This window comes from Mirounga leonina, unplaced genomic scaffold (genome assembly GCF_011800145.1).
Source record: "Mirounga leonina isolate KUSES-001 unplaced genomic scaffold, KU_Mleo_1.0 Mir_93, whole genome shotgun sequence".
Taxonomy (NCBI): domain Eukaryota; kingdom Metazoa; phylum Chordata; class Mammalia; order Carnivora; family Phocidae; genus Mirounga; species Mirounga leonina.
Window position 1 is genome coordinate 55,135,151 of NW_023270854.1, and position 16,950 is coordinate 55,152,100.

At 41.1% G+C, this 16,950-nt stretch overlaps 1 protein-coding gene and 1 long non-coding RNA gene across 2 annotated transcripts in view; both read right to left on the reverse strand.

Moving 5' to 3' along the window:
- Positions 1-16,950, reverse strand: part of L3MBTL4 (L3MBTL histone methyl-lysine binding protein 4) — a 397,494-nt gene that overhangs the window by 323,260 nt on the left and 57,284 nt on the right. Inside the window, exon 4 of the mRNA XM_034995942.1 lies at positions 671-762. Coding sequence (XP_034851833.1) covers positions 671-762 — 92 coding nt within the window. The remainder of the gene's footprint in view (positions 1-670; positions 763-16,950) is intronic.
- Positions 3,776-6,863, reverse strand: LOC118004550. The gene is made up of 2 exons (XR_004677617.1): positions 6,565-6,863; positions 3,776-5,545 (listed from the first exon to the last, which is right to left on the reverse strand). It is a non-coding gene; the product is annotated as an uncharacterized LOC118004550 (long non-coding RNA).

Sequence of the window (16,950 nt, forward strand, 5' to 3'; positions counted from 1 at the left end):
AAGAATAGATAGGGTAGCAGAAGATTTGGTACCCTGGGTAAAGATGATCCCCCTGAAGTCACAAGCACCCCATGCCAAAAGTCACTTGGTCAAGCAAGCCCACATAGGCTGCTCTTGGCATTGTTAGAGTCAGGTAGAATGTAATTTAGGGGTTTCACTGTCTCCTCCAACATGTTGCCTGACCCACCACTTCCATGCAACACATCAAAACAGATCCCTCGAACCTGATCCTTGGGTGGTCCTGTGCAAGTAATATCTGCTAATACAAAGAAAGACTAGCACGTATTGTTCATTATGTGCACATACATTGCATCCAATGCCCTCTATATGTACAACTGATTTCATCCTCCAACAACCCCAGGAGGTAGGTATGGTAATTTCCTTATATTACAGATGAGGAAACTGAAGCACAGAGAGACTGAATGACTTGCCCAAGGTCACAGAGCTGGAAGGTAGTGGCACTGGGTTTCAAACCCAGGGAGTCTAGCTCCAGAGCACACTCCAGTCCAGCTCTTGATCACTAAGGCTTCCGTTAGCTTCGTTATGTAATTTTCCAGTGAAACCTACAAATCAAATAAGTTGGATGTTCTGTGTAGGCAAATGATTTCCTTTTAGTTACTTCTCTTAAGTGTTCATTCCTTGCCAAAACATAAGACTGTTAGTGGTTCACCTTGGAAAACAGTTCAACAGGTGCTGCTGTTGCCTTCTGTTCTGTCAAGTAGTGTTCCCACGACCACGCTTCTTGTGCAGTCACTGAAGGGACTGGAAAAGAAAACACAGTGACTTTTCTTGAAACAGTTAGTGACAGAAAAATAATATCTAACTGAAGATTCACTCAACAAGCAGGCTGATTCATCAAAGAGGTCATCAGGAGACCCAGCAACTGATAAAAACCTTATCTCTCACTTTCCATGAGCATTTGGTAGAGTCATCTAACCAGTCCATACGCAGTTTCTCCTGTTTTAGAACAGGCCTATGAATACATCCCCTGCCAAGAAGACCGCTGATAAACACTTAAAATGGGTAGTTTCTTACTCCTCTCAAAGAAGAGTAAACAGGTACCGGTTTTCTAAAACATGATTTGGTTCATTTTAAGGTGAATGACCTGAAAATATCTGTATCATCTCCTTTCGCTTTCATACCTCTTTTTGGGATGAATGTCACTTGGTACAACCTTTGGAAGGCAATGTGGAAATATATGTCAAAAGCCTTAAAAATTATTCATATATAATTTTGAACCAGCAATTCTGCTTCCAGGAATTTGTCTTAATGCGATTACAGTGAATGTGCCCAAGGGGCAAACACGAGGGTTTTTATCCTAGAACTCCTCATAATAATGAAACATTGGAAACAAACTACAGGTCCACCAAGAGGGGGTTAATTAAATGCATTGTACAAACGTGTCATTTTAATAAAAGGCTGTAAAATTACATTATAGAAGTTAATGTCAGAGAAAGACTATGTTAATGATACACTACTAGTGGAAAAAAAACAGCAGTTTAGAAAACAAAATGATCCTTTTTGGTAAAATACATAACTGAAATGTGAAAGACTAAAATTATGTAAATCAAAATCTTAAGTGAAGTCATCTTTAGCTGCCAGGATTATGGCTTCTTCCCAGTTTTCTCTGCACTTTATTTTTCTGCTTTCCAAATTTTCTAGATCAATAGCTATCCTTTTTAATTCAATAAAAATATCATTTTAAGTAATAAAAATCTGAAAAGCATTGATAATTGTTTTAAGTTTATACTTCTACGTCCCAGTAATTCCCCCTCTAGGATTAACATGCTAAGTAGTCATGATAAAAGTTGACAGTAAAAATATACATCAGAACATTATTACAGCAAAAACACAAAATAATATTAATATGAGAAAAAGGTCAAAAAGACTATAATACATGTACCTATATACATAGGCACATATATACATATGATTTTGAAGTTATTGAAAACTATTTTTTAAGTAACAAAATACCTTGAGAATTTTCTAGGTTAAGTAAAATCAAAGTATGTACATAAAACATAAAACAGATCATATTATCCTAAATTTTAAAATATAAATTTTTACATATATTGAGACATTCATTTATTCAACATATTTATAAAGCACCTTCTTTGTGCAAAGCACTATGTATAGATATTTGTCCACACATACAAACACACAAGCATAGAAAAGCAATTGAAAAGGCACAGCAAAATATTAATAGTGGCTATATGTGGGTAGTAGGATTAATGTAAATATTCTTTCCTTGTTTGTTACTTTCTATCATTTTAAAATTCTCTACAAGTATTATTACCATACACATACACACACACACACACACTCTCACAAACACACACTCATATACACACATCCTGGAGAAGATTGGCCAAAAATCACTATGTGAGTTTTAACATTTATCTTGCTGTAAAATGTTCCTGAAGAAGGTACAGATGGTAAAAGGTCAGAACTGCATGAGCACTGGTAGTGACAGGTGGTAAAATGCACCTTTAAGTCAAACATTTGAAGCCTCTCAAGACAATAAAGCAACCTGATGGGATAACAAACATAAAAATCCATCACATTGTATAGGAAGAATTCATGTAGACTTTTAATCATTTAAAAAATATTTGATGAGCTTACTGTGACAAGAAGTGTGCTGTCCGTTCAAATAGAAATATAACCCAGTCCCTGATCCAGTAGATGAAAAATAAATAATATATACGATTTATCTTTTGATATACATCTATATATAATTGACCAAAAGGGAGTAATTTAAGCTCAGATTATAAAGAAAAAATCATATCAAGTTAGAGTTTAGAAACAGACACAGAGTATATACATTAATATTTACTATTTATCAATCATAACATACTAACATGGTTCTTGCTAAGAAATACACTTACTAAAGTATGAGAATTTTGAAAAGCATTTTAATCATCAAATAAGCCTAACGGAATTGTCATCAATGGATTTTCTTGCTTTGTTTGAAAATAATGAGACATCATAGTGTGATTTCCATCAAGGAGCTTACAGTCTATTCAAACATTATAGCACTTACAGGTTTACTGCCACTTCTACCACAATATGAGATATTTTATTTTTCTAAGTAGAGAAAGCAATTTGACAAACCCTGAAGATTCCCTAGTAAGATTATTCAACATCCGTATTTTCACATAAGCATTTTACTACATTACAATTATATGCTTTACAAAAAAACATCACGGCAGTGTTTTCTCTAAAGCAAATACAGATACCTCATTTTCTACAACAGCTGTGTTCTTAAAAAGATTGTGTATAATTTCTCAACTTAGTCATATTTCCCATTGTTATACATCATCATTTCACCAGCAGTAAATCATATCTACAATCATCTCTTATGATCATCACATAAGTCTGTAATAACCCTTCTAAGTTTTATCAGAAAAAGAAAACATGATACCAAAAATAACAATTTTCCAGGGATTCAGTATTTTTGTAAAGCAAGAGGACTAGTCAGCAACACAGTACCAGCCAGTGAGACAGGGAAATACCACGTTCCTCTGCTCCTGGGGCCACACGCAGGCCTTGCATCTCATCACTGACTCTAGGGGGACTCACGCCAGCTGAGAGGAACCAGTTTGCTTATTTAGAATTAGGATGTAAATTCTTAAAAAGAAAGGATCTCGCTGATCTTGTCCATCACTCTATCCTTGGAGTTATAACCATGCCTGGCCATAAATATTTGTTTAATGAATGAAAGGGAAGGGAGGCAGGTGAGATAATAATTTTGGCTTTTAAAATGAATTCAAAGAGATCTATTTTGACCAACTCATTGCTCAATTTCTTGGAGAGAAGGAACCAATTATGAATAGCACTGCTTCAGGCACCAAATTTTCTTTATTTTTTATGCAATTTTCTTGAACATTCTACAGACACGACATTCATTTCACAGAGTATTAGACAGGCACACAAGTTTGTAAATCCTAAATTCCATTTCTTTTCACTATATACAGTGGCTACAGCAAAACATTCCAATTATTACTCTTCTGCCACACATTACTAATATACAACATATATTTAATTTTACATGACCTGTCACTTAATATGTACCTATTCTATGCCAGGTACCAAATTACAGGGTGTGTGTGTGTGTGTGTGTGTGCGCATGCATGTACATGATGTAAGCGTATATGTACAAATGTATATGTTTCCATTTATTCTTTACAATACTGAATATCAGATTCATAACCTCATTTTATAATTATAGGAAACAGGCTTACAGAGGTCACACATCTGGAAAAATGTGGATTTAAACAAAATGTCTAGCCCATGCACTCCCATTATATAATACTGTCTCACTTTAGCTTACACGGTGAAAATGTAGCAGAAATACCTATTAAATTACTAAATTTTAATGTAGCAGAAATGCCTATTAAATTACTAAATTTTAATGTAGCAGAAATGCCTATTAAATTAATAACTTTTAAGTTTAAAAGCACCACAAATAAGTCTGCAGGGTAATAAATAAGCTCACTCACTCATGGTGGCTGTGTAAATTGGACTCAAACTTGGGAAGTTATGTTGACTATGCATACAGGCATATCTCGGAGATACTGCAGGTTCAGGTCCAGTTCCAGACCCCCGTAATCAAGGAACTATTGCAACAAAGCTAGTCAAATGAATGTTTTGGCTTCCCAGTGCATATAAAAGTTATGTTTACACTATACTGTAGCCTATTAAGTATGCAATAGTGTTGTGTCCTAAAAAACAACGTACATAATGTAAAAATATGTTATTGATGGGACACACCTGGGTGGCTCAGTCAGGTAAGCTTAACTCTTGGTTTCAGCTCAGGTCATGATCTCGCAGTTGTGGGATCAAGCCCGTGTCGGGCTGTGCTCAGTGCGGTCTGCTTCAAATTCTCCCTTCCTCTCCCTCTCATTCACTCTCTCGCTCTCTCTCACTCACATAAATAAATAAAATCTTTTAAAAATATATATTTTATTGATTAAAAAATGCTGTCATCTGAGCTTCCAGTGAGTGACAATCTGTTGGCTGGTGGAGGGTCTTGCCTCGATGCTGAGGCTGCTGACTGAGCGGGCGGGGGTTGCTGACAGTGGGGGCAGCTGTGGCAAAGTCTTCAAGTAAGACAACAATGAAGTCCGCCGCACCGAAGGACTCTTCCTTTCACTTGAAGGCTTAGAAGTCATGGTGGGGTTATTCACCGTCCTGATGTCAATACTGCTGTGTCTCAGGGAGGAGAGAGGCCCGAGGACAGAAAGAGAGCGAGGGGACTGCTGGCCGGTGGGGCAGTCAGAGCAAACACAACATTTATCGATGAAGTTCACCATCGTAGACGGGTCCAGCTCATGGCACCCCAAAACCTTTACAAAAGTACCTCAAAGACCACTGATCACAGATCGTCATAACAAATATAATAATAATAAAAAAGTTTAAAATATTGTGAGAATTATCAAGCTTGACACAGAGACACGAAGTGAGCAGATGCTGTGGGAAAAACACACCAACAGACTTGCTTGACGTAGGGTTGCCACAAACCTTCAATTTGTAAAAAACCCAGTATCTGTGAAGCACAATACAGCAAGTTACACCTGTATTTATAGACAAAAAATAAGGTGCTAATACTTGTTGATCAATTCATCCCAACTTTAATACTATATTCTAAAAAAATGCAAAAGGAATAAGTACAGCCCCTACAATAGCACAAAGTTGGGAAAAACCTAAATATCCAACAAGAGAGATCAAGTAAATTAAGGTGATGAAGGCCACACAGTATAACTTTTGCAAATGTTAGATTAAGCACAGTTAGAGCACTGTTGACATGCACTTCCGCACCAGAATGTATGTGCTTACATATGAATACAAACCATAAGGAAACAAAGAAATGAAGATGGCTGGGTTAAGTGGTGAGATCTGTCAAGCAATGCAAGACAAAGGCTGATAGATTTGGCCAGTAAAGAAAGAGGCCCCTTTTTAATATTCAGATAGTTTATGATTTACATGGCCAGCCAAAAGCAAAAGCAGCTTCAGAAGCCAGCTCCCATGTCCCTTGCACAGGGTGACACTGAGATAAAGGGTCCAGATACTGCCACATGGGTGCCCAGACGCCCTGCTCCTGAGGAGCCCATTCCATGCTGCCCTTCTGCACTTGGACAGCCTGCAGGTGGACCCCGAGCACAGGGACGCAGAAGGACTCAGGCCTCATCAGAACCCCGGGAGGCATAAGAAACTGTCCTGATGGCCTCCTGGGGGTGGCCTTCTGGGAGCAGCTCCTCCTCGAGAGCCTCCCATGTTCTCCTGTGCCCGGAGGATCACAGGGCACTCTGTCAAACTGAGGTCATCTGCAGGTAAGCCTCGTCTACCTGGCCAACTGCATATGTGCATGGTTGCCAAGACACCACGGCAGAGCCATTCCCTTACAAAAGGGGATGGACGTGGCTTTTGCAAAACAGCAACAGGACCCCTTGCCTTGTGTGGAAATAAAGGGCCGCCTCTAGTTCTCTGAGCAGGATTAGGTGATGGTGGGGTGTGTGGGTTTCCTTTCTCATAAAGCAAAGAAGATCCCTCAACTTATCTACAAACCTGTGGCTTTTGGTTTACGTGGCCTCAGCCAAATTTGCAGATCAGCAAAACCTGCAGCACTTCCTTCACAAAAAGCAGCAATTTGTGCCTGCCAAGATGACACATTTATGCTTTACCACCTCACTGAATTTTGCTTTGTTGTTCTACACACACCTTGAGGTTTGTTGGCTTATTCATCAGATTAGCAAGAGCAAAGCCTGGAAACTGAAAGTAAAGAATGCAGAAACAAACTGAAAAAACCACAGGAGATGAAATCACTGCGTACATGTCACACTTCCACAGCATGCCCGTCCACCCCACCCCCATGCTTTAAACCATGGCCATGAACCAGTGTCCCCCTCCACTGACCACAATCATTTTTCTTGCCTGCAACCCCGAGTACAAGCCCATCGGAACTATCAACAAGAATGGGCGGATGAGAAGAACCATACTGAGCCCAGACAAAACGGCCACCAGACCATTCACAGTGGGGGTCAGCTCCAGAAATAATGGTCCAGGGAAGACAGTGCTGGGACAGAGGATTCAACTTGGGACAGTGAAACAGGAGGGTCAACTGCTGAGAAAAACAAATCTAACAGCGTGACAAAACAAAAGAGCTAAGCAGAACCCAAGTCACAAGTCAAGGAAAGGCAGGGTCAGTGCGTGGACAAGTTGAAGGCTGGTGCAGTGACTCATTTTCTTAATGGTGTGACATATGGTGGTAATGAATACGTGGGTACACGTCCCTGAGCCAGGCCATGTCCTTACAGAGAGCAGCACACTGAGACACTAGAGTTTGAGCTCTTGGAAGTACTCCTTTTACAAAATGCTCACAACATCTAATAGGATCGGGCAGCAATATCACCCTATAAAAGGAGCTTGTGCAAGGACTATGATATATCCCAGATCAGATACCCTTAATCTTGAGAGTATTTTTCAATTCTGTAAACCACAGCTGTCTCCTCTTTTATTATTTCAGATCTGGAGTTCTGAATAATTGACTTAAATCAATAAAAAAAAAACCCTTTACTTTGTATGTAAATTCTTCAGATGAGTACTCTTCCATCTATGGGTTCAAATTTTTGTTCTCAATTCTTCTTATTAAAATCCATCACCCAGGGGCGCCTGGGTGGCTCAGTCGGTTAAGCGTCTGCCTTTAGCTCAGGTCATGATCCCAGGGTCCTGGGATCGAGTCCCACATCGGGCTCCCTGCTCCACGGGAAGCCTGCTTCTCCCTCTCCCACTCCCCCTGCTTGTGTTCCCTCTCTCGCTGTGTCTCTCTCTGTCAAATAAATAAAATCTTAAAAAAAAAATTAAAATTAAAATCCATCACCCATAAAGCATAGCATGCTATTTAAATATGGAAAGAAGCCCTGGTTGTCATCTAACACTGTGATTTTTTCAAACTTTGAATTTCTCTCTCACATGACCCAATTTTCCTCCTCTTAGGAGCCCCGATATTAGAAACCCCACCAGTGCACCTGCCTCCCATTTGTCCCCCTCAGGGATGACAGATTGAAAAATCACTGATAGACAAACTCCTCACTTTGGCAATGGGACCATCCAGTTCTAGGAAACTGCACAATATTTGTTAGTAATTCTCTGAACTAAAATTAAAAATGGCAGGGGGTAAGGAATGCATAAATTATCATTTTTAAGGCTAGAACCACATAAATCCTAAGGCTCCTGTTGCAGAGCAATACCTTGTTAATTTCATTAGCCATAAGCACAACCCTTCACGCCAATATTCCTTCACTTCAAAAGATGCGCTGCATACAGCTCCATTAGGTGACAACTTAGGAAATGTGAGAAAAACAACTGTCAGTGGCAACCAACCCATCTTATCACACACTGATATAAATAATGCCTTCTTTTGTGGCACCAGTTAGAATGATACAGTTTTCCTAATGTTGGCAGCTTATCACTGCTGAGTAACAACCTTGGAAGCTGGAGCTCCCTGAAGATACCCACACTTTCCAAGTGTCCACACTTTAATAATAACTCTGCCCTGCCACTTGTCCATGCGCTGCTAAAACATTTTTCACTTGCCCGTTCAGGCTGCTTCTCATTTCAGTACAACTGAACTCAGGAATCCTTTACCGCTCATCTCCCAGACAAAGCGGGTACCAAGTGCTGGGAAATACACAAGGAGCTTGATTCCTGTCCTCACATGGTATTTACTTGTGTTGGAGAGACACACAGGCAGACAGACAAATGTCACGCCCAACATGGCATATGGTAGAACTCAGTGTTTTGGTGAATAAACAAGAAGACACAAGGGCTAAAAGACACTAGTTAGGGAACCCAAACAATGTATCTGGGAACAAAATGAAGAAGGATTAATGATGACCAGGGAAAGCTTCCTGGAGACCGCTGCTTTCGTAGACAAACAGAAATTTAGCAGGCAATCCAAGGAGCGGCAGCAGGAGCAAAAAGCAAGAGAAGCTGGCAAGCAGGGAGCTGTTTCTGCAAATGCCAGAGTCTGCTGAGCATTAACATAAAGCTTACAGGGGCACAAAGAACAGAAGACTGGGCTGCTGGATTGCAAGGAGGCAGAAATGCAATCAGGAAAGTTCCCGAAAGTCTGCCTAAGGAGCCTGATCTTTATTCTTGTGGTTTAGAGAAGCATCAGAGACTTCTGTGTGGTAAGTGGTATCATCAGAATGCACTAAGCAGGGCTAGGTAAGGATGAAGCAGATGTGAGGGACAAAGGCCACAGACTGACAATGAAAACGCAAAAGATTTGGCAAGAGAGAGCGTGGATGTTCCCTAAAGAAAAGGTGGGGACAAAACCAAGGGACAATGCAGAAATGAAACCAACAAGCCACAGCAAACAACTGCTTGGGGTGAGGTGGTATAGGAAGAAGGCTGAGATGATCTTGAGGTTCAGTCCTGGGTACCCAGAAAGAGATTCAAAAGTTGAAGGAGCATTCTAGGTGTTGTAGAAAAGATGGGATTATTTTCAGAGATGTTGAATTTTAGGTAGCTGGAATAATCTGGGTGTATAAATCCAACAAAAGGCAGTTCCAAATTTTTCAGAAAGAGGCAACAATGGAAGAAGTCCCATGAAAGAAGCAAGGACAGAATGTGAAAGCCTGTGTCAGAGGTAAGTGAGGCGCTGGGGAAGCACGAGGAATACTCAGAGTTGGAAGGGGCCTAAGGAGACATACAAGACCTGGGAGCTGGGCGGGGGTGGTGGGGAGGAGAGGGTTTCCCAAGGGCTAGAGGATCAGCACCATGAAATGTTGGAGAAGGTCAAGTAAGACTAAGCAGGGAGAAGAAGCCACTGGGCTTGGCAGCCGGGGTGTTGCTGTTATATCACGGGGACAGATGTCCATGGAAGAATGAGAGCAGAGGTCAGACTCAAGGGGCCAAAGTGTGAAAAGGAGGCCTGGTGAAAGCCACAAGTAGGGGCTACACCTGGAGAAGTTTGCAAATGAAGAGGAAGAGACAGGTAACCAGAGAGCCGGAGGGGGAACACCATTAATGAGAAAGGAATTCCTCTTTTTTCTGGACTCCAGAGAGAAGAGAGCATCTCGGTTGCTGAGCTGAGGGAAATGAACTGAGAGAAGTGCAGTTCTTAGAGGAGAGGGGATGAGCAGTGGGGGAGAGGAGCAGAAGGAGAAGCATTTCCACAAGGACCCTAATATGGAAAGGCAGCGATGAATGTCATTCCAAAGAGAGGACTTGCAGGGTGCGAGGGCAGATGGAGGGACATCACTCCCTCCCTCCTTCATGAGGTAGGAGGGCATCTGCTGGAGTCCAGGAGACAGTGGGGAAAGGGAGCATGGCAGAAATTCAACCAGGACCAGACGGAAGGAACACAGAGCAGTTCTGAAGCTGGTCATTCTGCACAGGGGCAACGTGTACCACAGGCCCTTCTCCGTCAGCTCTTGGCAGTCTGGGTGTGGGAGCAGATGGTTACATTTGAGTACAGCCGGGAGCAGAGGAGGAAGGAGATGGCCAGTGGACTGGGGGACATGCGAACATGAGGCAATATGTATAAGGGGCCCTAGCTGGTGTGGGAGGCACAGGAAGGCTGAAAACAACGGACACGGAACAAGAAGGAATAGAAAAGCTAAAATACAGGACCTAAGTATTTTTTAAAGCTTCCCCAAAAACGAAGGAGTGAGGAGAGGTAGAGGTTCTGAGGATGTGATCTCGAAGTGCATTTCAGAATTCAGGATCTGGTAAATCAATAGTTTCTCCAGCACACATGTATGGCTGGTGCTTGTGTTCAGGTGTTGCAGCAAGTGGCTAGAAGGACAATGTAAGGGACTAACACGGGAAATCTGAGTTTTGCAGAGAAGAGAGGTGTGTAAGCAAGTCATTCGAATACTGTGGTTTTTCCAAGTGTGGACATCCCCTGGAAGCTTGTCAGAAATGCGAGTTTTAGAGGCCATACCCCAGACTTAATGATTCAGAAACTGGGGGTGAGACCATCAACTTGTGTTTTAACAGTCCCTCTAAGCGATTCTGATACAGGCTAAAGTTTGAGAACCACTGCTTTTATTTTTTTAAGATTGATTGATTGATTGATTGATTGGGGTGCCTGGGTAGCTCAACTAAGTAACTGACTTCAGTTCAAGTCATGATCTCAGGGTTCTGGGATCAAGCCCCGCATTGGGAATCTCCACTCAGTGGGAAGCCTGCTTGTCCCTCTGCCTATCCCCTTCTCCCTGTTCATGTGCTCACTCCCTCTCTCAAATAAATAAAATCTTATTTATTTATGTGAGAGAGAGAGAGCAGGGGATGGGCAAAGGGAGAGGGAAAGAGAGAGAATCTCAAGCAAATTCCCCACTGAGGGTGAAACCCGACGTGGGGCTTGATCCCATAACCCTGAGATCGTGACCAGAGCTGAAACCAAGAGTCAGATGCTCAACCAACTGACCTACCCAGGCACCCCAAGAACTGCTGTTCTAACATAACATGCAAAAATCTGAAAAGTAGAGAGAAAACTAATTCTGACTGATATCATCAAAGAAGACTTTCCAGATGACATGACATTTGCCTTAAAGGAAAAATGTTCTCGAAGTGTGGTACCCGGATCTGCAGCATCAGTATTACCTGAGGAATTGTTAGAAATACAAATTTGGGGCATCATTTAAAATCTCAGTGTCTGCTGAATCAGAAAATCTGGAGCTGGGGCCTAGCAATCTGCTTTCTCAAGCCCTGGAGGTGGCTCTGACGCAGCTAACATTTGAGAACCATTGCCCTAGAGTGGGGTCAGGCTCCAGCTACTGATGGCCCTAAAGACAGGGGCAGGATGGGCACACTCTGACCACAATCTTGTCCCAACTTCCATGAGTCTCCATGCTCTCCCCCAACATGTACTTTTACAGTAGAGCCCATTACTTGAGAAAGCTTGAGTGATCGAACTCTCTTGCAAAAGAAAGAATCTGATTACAAGATACCAAGAATTTCAGTCTTAGCCTATATTGCTGAATGTTTTTAAGCAAAGCAATGCCATAAGTTTTGGTCTTATTTCTCCTCTGCCCTGTCCGTTGTTGGTTTTGTAGTTGTTTTGATTTAAAAAAAAAAAGATACTATGGGTGGAAGTTGGACAGATAATGGAATTGAACAGGAAGGGAGGACTGGTAACAGAGACACCAGAAAGAAGGCTGTCTCAACAGGCAGGTATGAGCTAGTGAGATCTGGACATGAGACAGCTGCTCTGGCTTTGAGGACTGAGGTTGAGAGTAGCAGAAAGAATTCAGAGGGACATCTGAAAGGGAACTGACAAAATTATACAATCGATGAGATGGGAAAGTGAGGACTTTGACATTTCAGGCTTAGGAGACAGAGTCTATGAGTGTGTCTGCCCCTGAGCAAGACAAAACTCAGAGGGGCAGACTTAGAGAGCAACATGAACACACTTTCAGAAATGCTGAATCTCTGAAATCTAAAGGGGTCTAAATGATATTTAGGGTAAACTATGTGGAGGCATTAAGAACACAGATTTTTGAGGAGAAAGATCAGAACTGGGATCTTGGATTTAGTGGCCATCCGTGAATAAGGGGTTAAAGCAGAGGAGATCCTCAGGGAATGTGTGCAGAGCACAAAGTAGGCAGGGCCAAGAACAGAATCCTAGGGAATGGCAGCATTTAAGATGTGCACCAAAGAAAAACAATCAGTAAAGGATAGTGAGAAGGGACAACCAGGGAAACAAGATGAATGAGGAAGTACTTTCAGAAAACAATACTTTCTGCAAGAAAACAAGGAATGGGCACTGGTCCAAGGAAGTCTAGAGGTGACTAGGAGGAACACTGGAAGCAGAGTCTGTGATGAAGACAAGGCTCATAGGTCTGCATATGGACATGGATACCAGAAAGAGTAATCTTCAGAAGTGACAAGGCTCAAAGAGCCATGAGATTCCAGTCATGAGGAGCCATGTAGGACAGAGACAACCAAGGTGAGCCAGGTACGCTCACTGATTCTACAAACAGAATCTTCTATGACAGAGACCCTGTGTTGTTAGGTGCTAATGATTCAAAGATTAATAAAATAGAGTATTTGCCCTTCAGGAGCATGCAGCTAACTATTGGAACCAGATAACTATTATGGAATGAGATAACTATTATGGAACAAGGAAAATTGCCACTGCAGAGATGTGAGCTAAGAGCTATGAGAACACAGTGGACAGGACAATTAACACTGTCTTGACGACACTATCTATTCTGTTTTTATTTTTCATTCAAGAAATATTCATTGAATGCTTACTGTATGTTAGGAGCTCATAATACAGCATGAAACAAACTAAACAATCCCTACCTTTATCCACCACCAATTCTAGTGAGTGAAAACAGATGATAAGATAAATAAGTAAAATAGTGTGTCAGGTGGCAATAAGGGTTAAGGAGGAAATAAAACAGAGAAAGGGGGTAGGCAGTATTAGCAGGTGAGGCTCTGTAATTTTAATATGATGACTTCTCATCAGAAACAAGGCAGGTAAAAACATAACGGAACAGCACCTTTAAAACCATGAAAGCCATAAAATTGTCAAGTAAGATTATATATCCAATGAAAACATCCTCCAAAAAGAGTGAAATAACAGTATTTTCAGATTAAATACTTATTTTGACATGTCTATCATTTCTGTCACAGAATACAGTTTCCACTCTGGACCAACTTCTACCTCAGTCCTAAGAGAATTCATTTTAGTCTCCTAAAAATATTCTCGTAAAACCTTTTTTAAAAAAAATTTAAGTCTTTAATCTATTGTAATTCATTTTTATATAGACAGATGTTCAGTTTGACAAGCATAATCTATCAAAAAGTCTACACTTTGTTCTCCTGAGCTGATTTACCTGTATGTACTATGTATATTATATTAGCCTATATGTAATATGTTACATACACCTCTTTCTGGTTTCTCTATTCTGTGCCACAGATTCTTGCCTATTACTATACAACCAGTATGTTGGGGATTTCAGTACATAATTTTAACAAGTTTAAATTAAAACCACTTGGGATTCTACTTTGGAACTGAATTAATATTAATTTGGGAGCTTCTGGGGAAGAAGGTGGAGGAGGAGGACCCTAAGCTCACCTCATCCCATAAATACAACTAAGTAACATTCACATCAGTGTAAATGACCCAGAAAAGGACCCAAAGACTAGCAGAACAGACTCTCCATGGCTACTTGTAGAGAAGAGGCCACTCTGAAGAGGGTAGAAAGGGCAGAGATATGGTAGGGAGTGAAACAAACACAGGACTGGCCACAGGAGGGAGGGACAACCGTGGGTATGGAGAGGGAAAAGAAATAGATTCTCACCCCAGGGACCCCATGGGGAAGACAAATCCCCATACCATCTGGTTTTGAAAACCAGAGGGGCCAAATTTCATGAGTTCTTACAGCCAGCAGGACTTAAAATCTGGAACATTAAAAATCAGCTGGCTCAGCTCTGAAAGAGCCAAGAGGGCAGGAAGAAACAGTCTACACCCTTAAAAAGACAGCACAACGAATAACCCTGAGGAGATACAGCACAGAAGCAGTTTAAAAAACGACTGGGGTATACAGAAGAGCAATTTGTCTACTGATGTCAGAGCCTGTGCTGGAAGAGCAGGGATTGTTGGGAGACTTCTGGAACAAAGGAGCTTGTAGGTGCCATTTCCCTCCCCACTCCCCAACATAAACACAGCCACCTACAGGAACCAATGCAGTGCTGACACGTAATTACTACCTAACTTGCTAACATCACATGTGCCCTCCCTCACACTTCTACAAATCTACCCAATTCAACTCAGCCTGCCTCAGTCCTGTGGACCAGCACAAAACTCACTAACACTGCACCTCAAACCCCACACACTTCTGCAGTCCTGCCCCCTCCAATACGCTCAGCTGGAGCCCATCCAAACTGGGCTACAAGCCTGGCAGTGTGTCAGCAGACCCAACAAGAGCCAGCACCACTCCAAAGTGACTCCTGCCCCAGGGAAGGGGGAGAGATAACCACACGCAGCAGTCAGACTGCAGACGCCTCAGCCGGCTGGGAGCACACAGCTACTTTGACTGCAGGCCCTGCCCATCAACGAAAGCTTCGCAGGGGACAACACAGAGAAAGTGAGTGCCCTGCCGTCTGGGGCTACTGCATCTCTGGCAAATGCATGGTCTGATACAAGTTAAGCCCAAGGCATTCCCAGACTGGCCACTAACACCACAGGGACCAGCACTGCCCACAATTGGCAAAGAGAGCCACTGCAGATGACTGCACCAATGGAAAAAGCAGCTCAGCCACAACAGTAGAGCACACAAAATATACAGAGTTGACACCCCTGTAACACCAGGCTCTGTTGAACAGGAGACACCACAGGGTACGACAGGACCTCTTCCTCAAAAAGCCATACTTTCACGAGCAGGCAATGTAGCTGATTTTCCTAACACAGAGACACCAGAGAAGTCAGTCAAAATGAGGAGACATAAAAATATGTCCCAAATGAAAGAGATATAAGTAATATGCCCAATAGAGAATTTAAAATAATGATCATAAAGATAACTACTGGACATGAGAAAAGAGGACATCAGAGAGACCCTTAACAAAGATTAAAAAAGAAAGAGTCAGACATGAAGAATCTAATAAATGAAATTTAAAATACACTAGATGGAATAAATATTAGACTAGAGAAAGCAGAAGAACAAATCAGCAACCTGGCGGACAAAGTAATGGAAAGTAAGCTGACCAGGCAAGGAAAAAAAGAATTATGCAAAATGAAAACAGATTTAGGGAACAGAACAACCCCATCAAGCATAATAACATTCACATTATAGGACTCTCAGAGGGAGAAGAGAGAGAAAAGGGGGCAGAAAATTTATTTGAGGAAATAATAGCTGGAAACTTCCTAAATCTGAGGAAGGAAACAAATCCAAATCCAGGAGGCACAGAAATCCCCCAAGGAAGTCCACACGAAGGTATATAGCAATTAAAATGGCAAAAAGTAGTGATAAAAAGAGAACTTTAAAAGCAGCAAGAGAAAAGAAAACAATTACATACATGGAAAACCATATAAAGCTATCAGTGGGTTTTTCAGAAGAAACTTTGCAGGCCAGAAGGGAGTGGCATGATATACTCAAAGTGCTGAAAAGGAAAAATATGCAGCCAATAATACTTTATCCAGCAAGGCTTTCATTCAGAATAGGAGATATAAAGAGTTTTCCAAACAAAAGGGAAAGAAATTCATGACCACTAACCAGGCCTACAAGAAATGTTAAAGGGGCCTCTCTGAGAAGAAAAGATCAAAGCAAAGTAAGGAAAGTAGAAAACAAAGAGCAATAAAAATAAGTATATCTGTAAAAATCAGTCAAGGGACTCACAAAATAAAAAGATGTAAAGTATGACACCATATACCTAAAATGTAGAGAGGAGTAAAGAATGGGCTCAAACTTAAGTGGTCATCAACTTAATATAAACTGCTTTGTGCAGATGTTACATATAAACCAAATGGTAATCATAATTCAAAAATGAGTAAAAGAGATGCAAAAAACAATCAGAAAATAATTCAAGTAAATCACTAAAAAAAGCCAACTAATTATGAAAGAAGAGTACAAGATAAGAAAGGAACAGAGAAAAACTACAAAAACAACCATAAAACAGTAACAAAATGGCATTAAATACATATCTATCAATGTTACTTTGACTATAAATGGATTAAATGCTCCAATCAAAACACATAGGGTGATAGAATGGATAAAAAGAACAAAACCCTTCTATATTCTGCCTACAAGAAACTCATTTCAGACCTAAAGACACATGCAAATTGAAAGTGAAGGGATGGAGAAGAATTTATCATGCAGATGGATGTGAAAAGAAAGCCAGGGTAGCAATACTTACATTAGACAAAGTAGACTTTAAAACAAAGAATGTAACAAGAGACAAAGAAGGACACTATATGATCATTAATGGGACAATCCA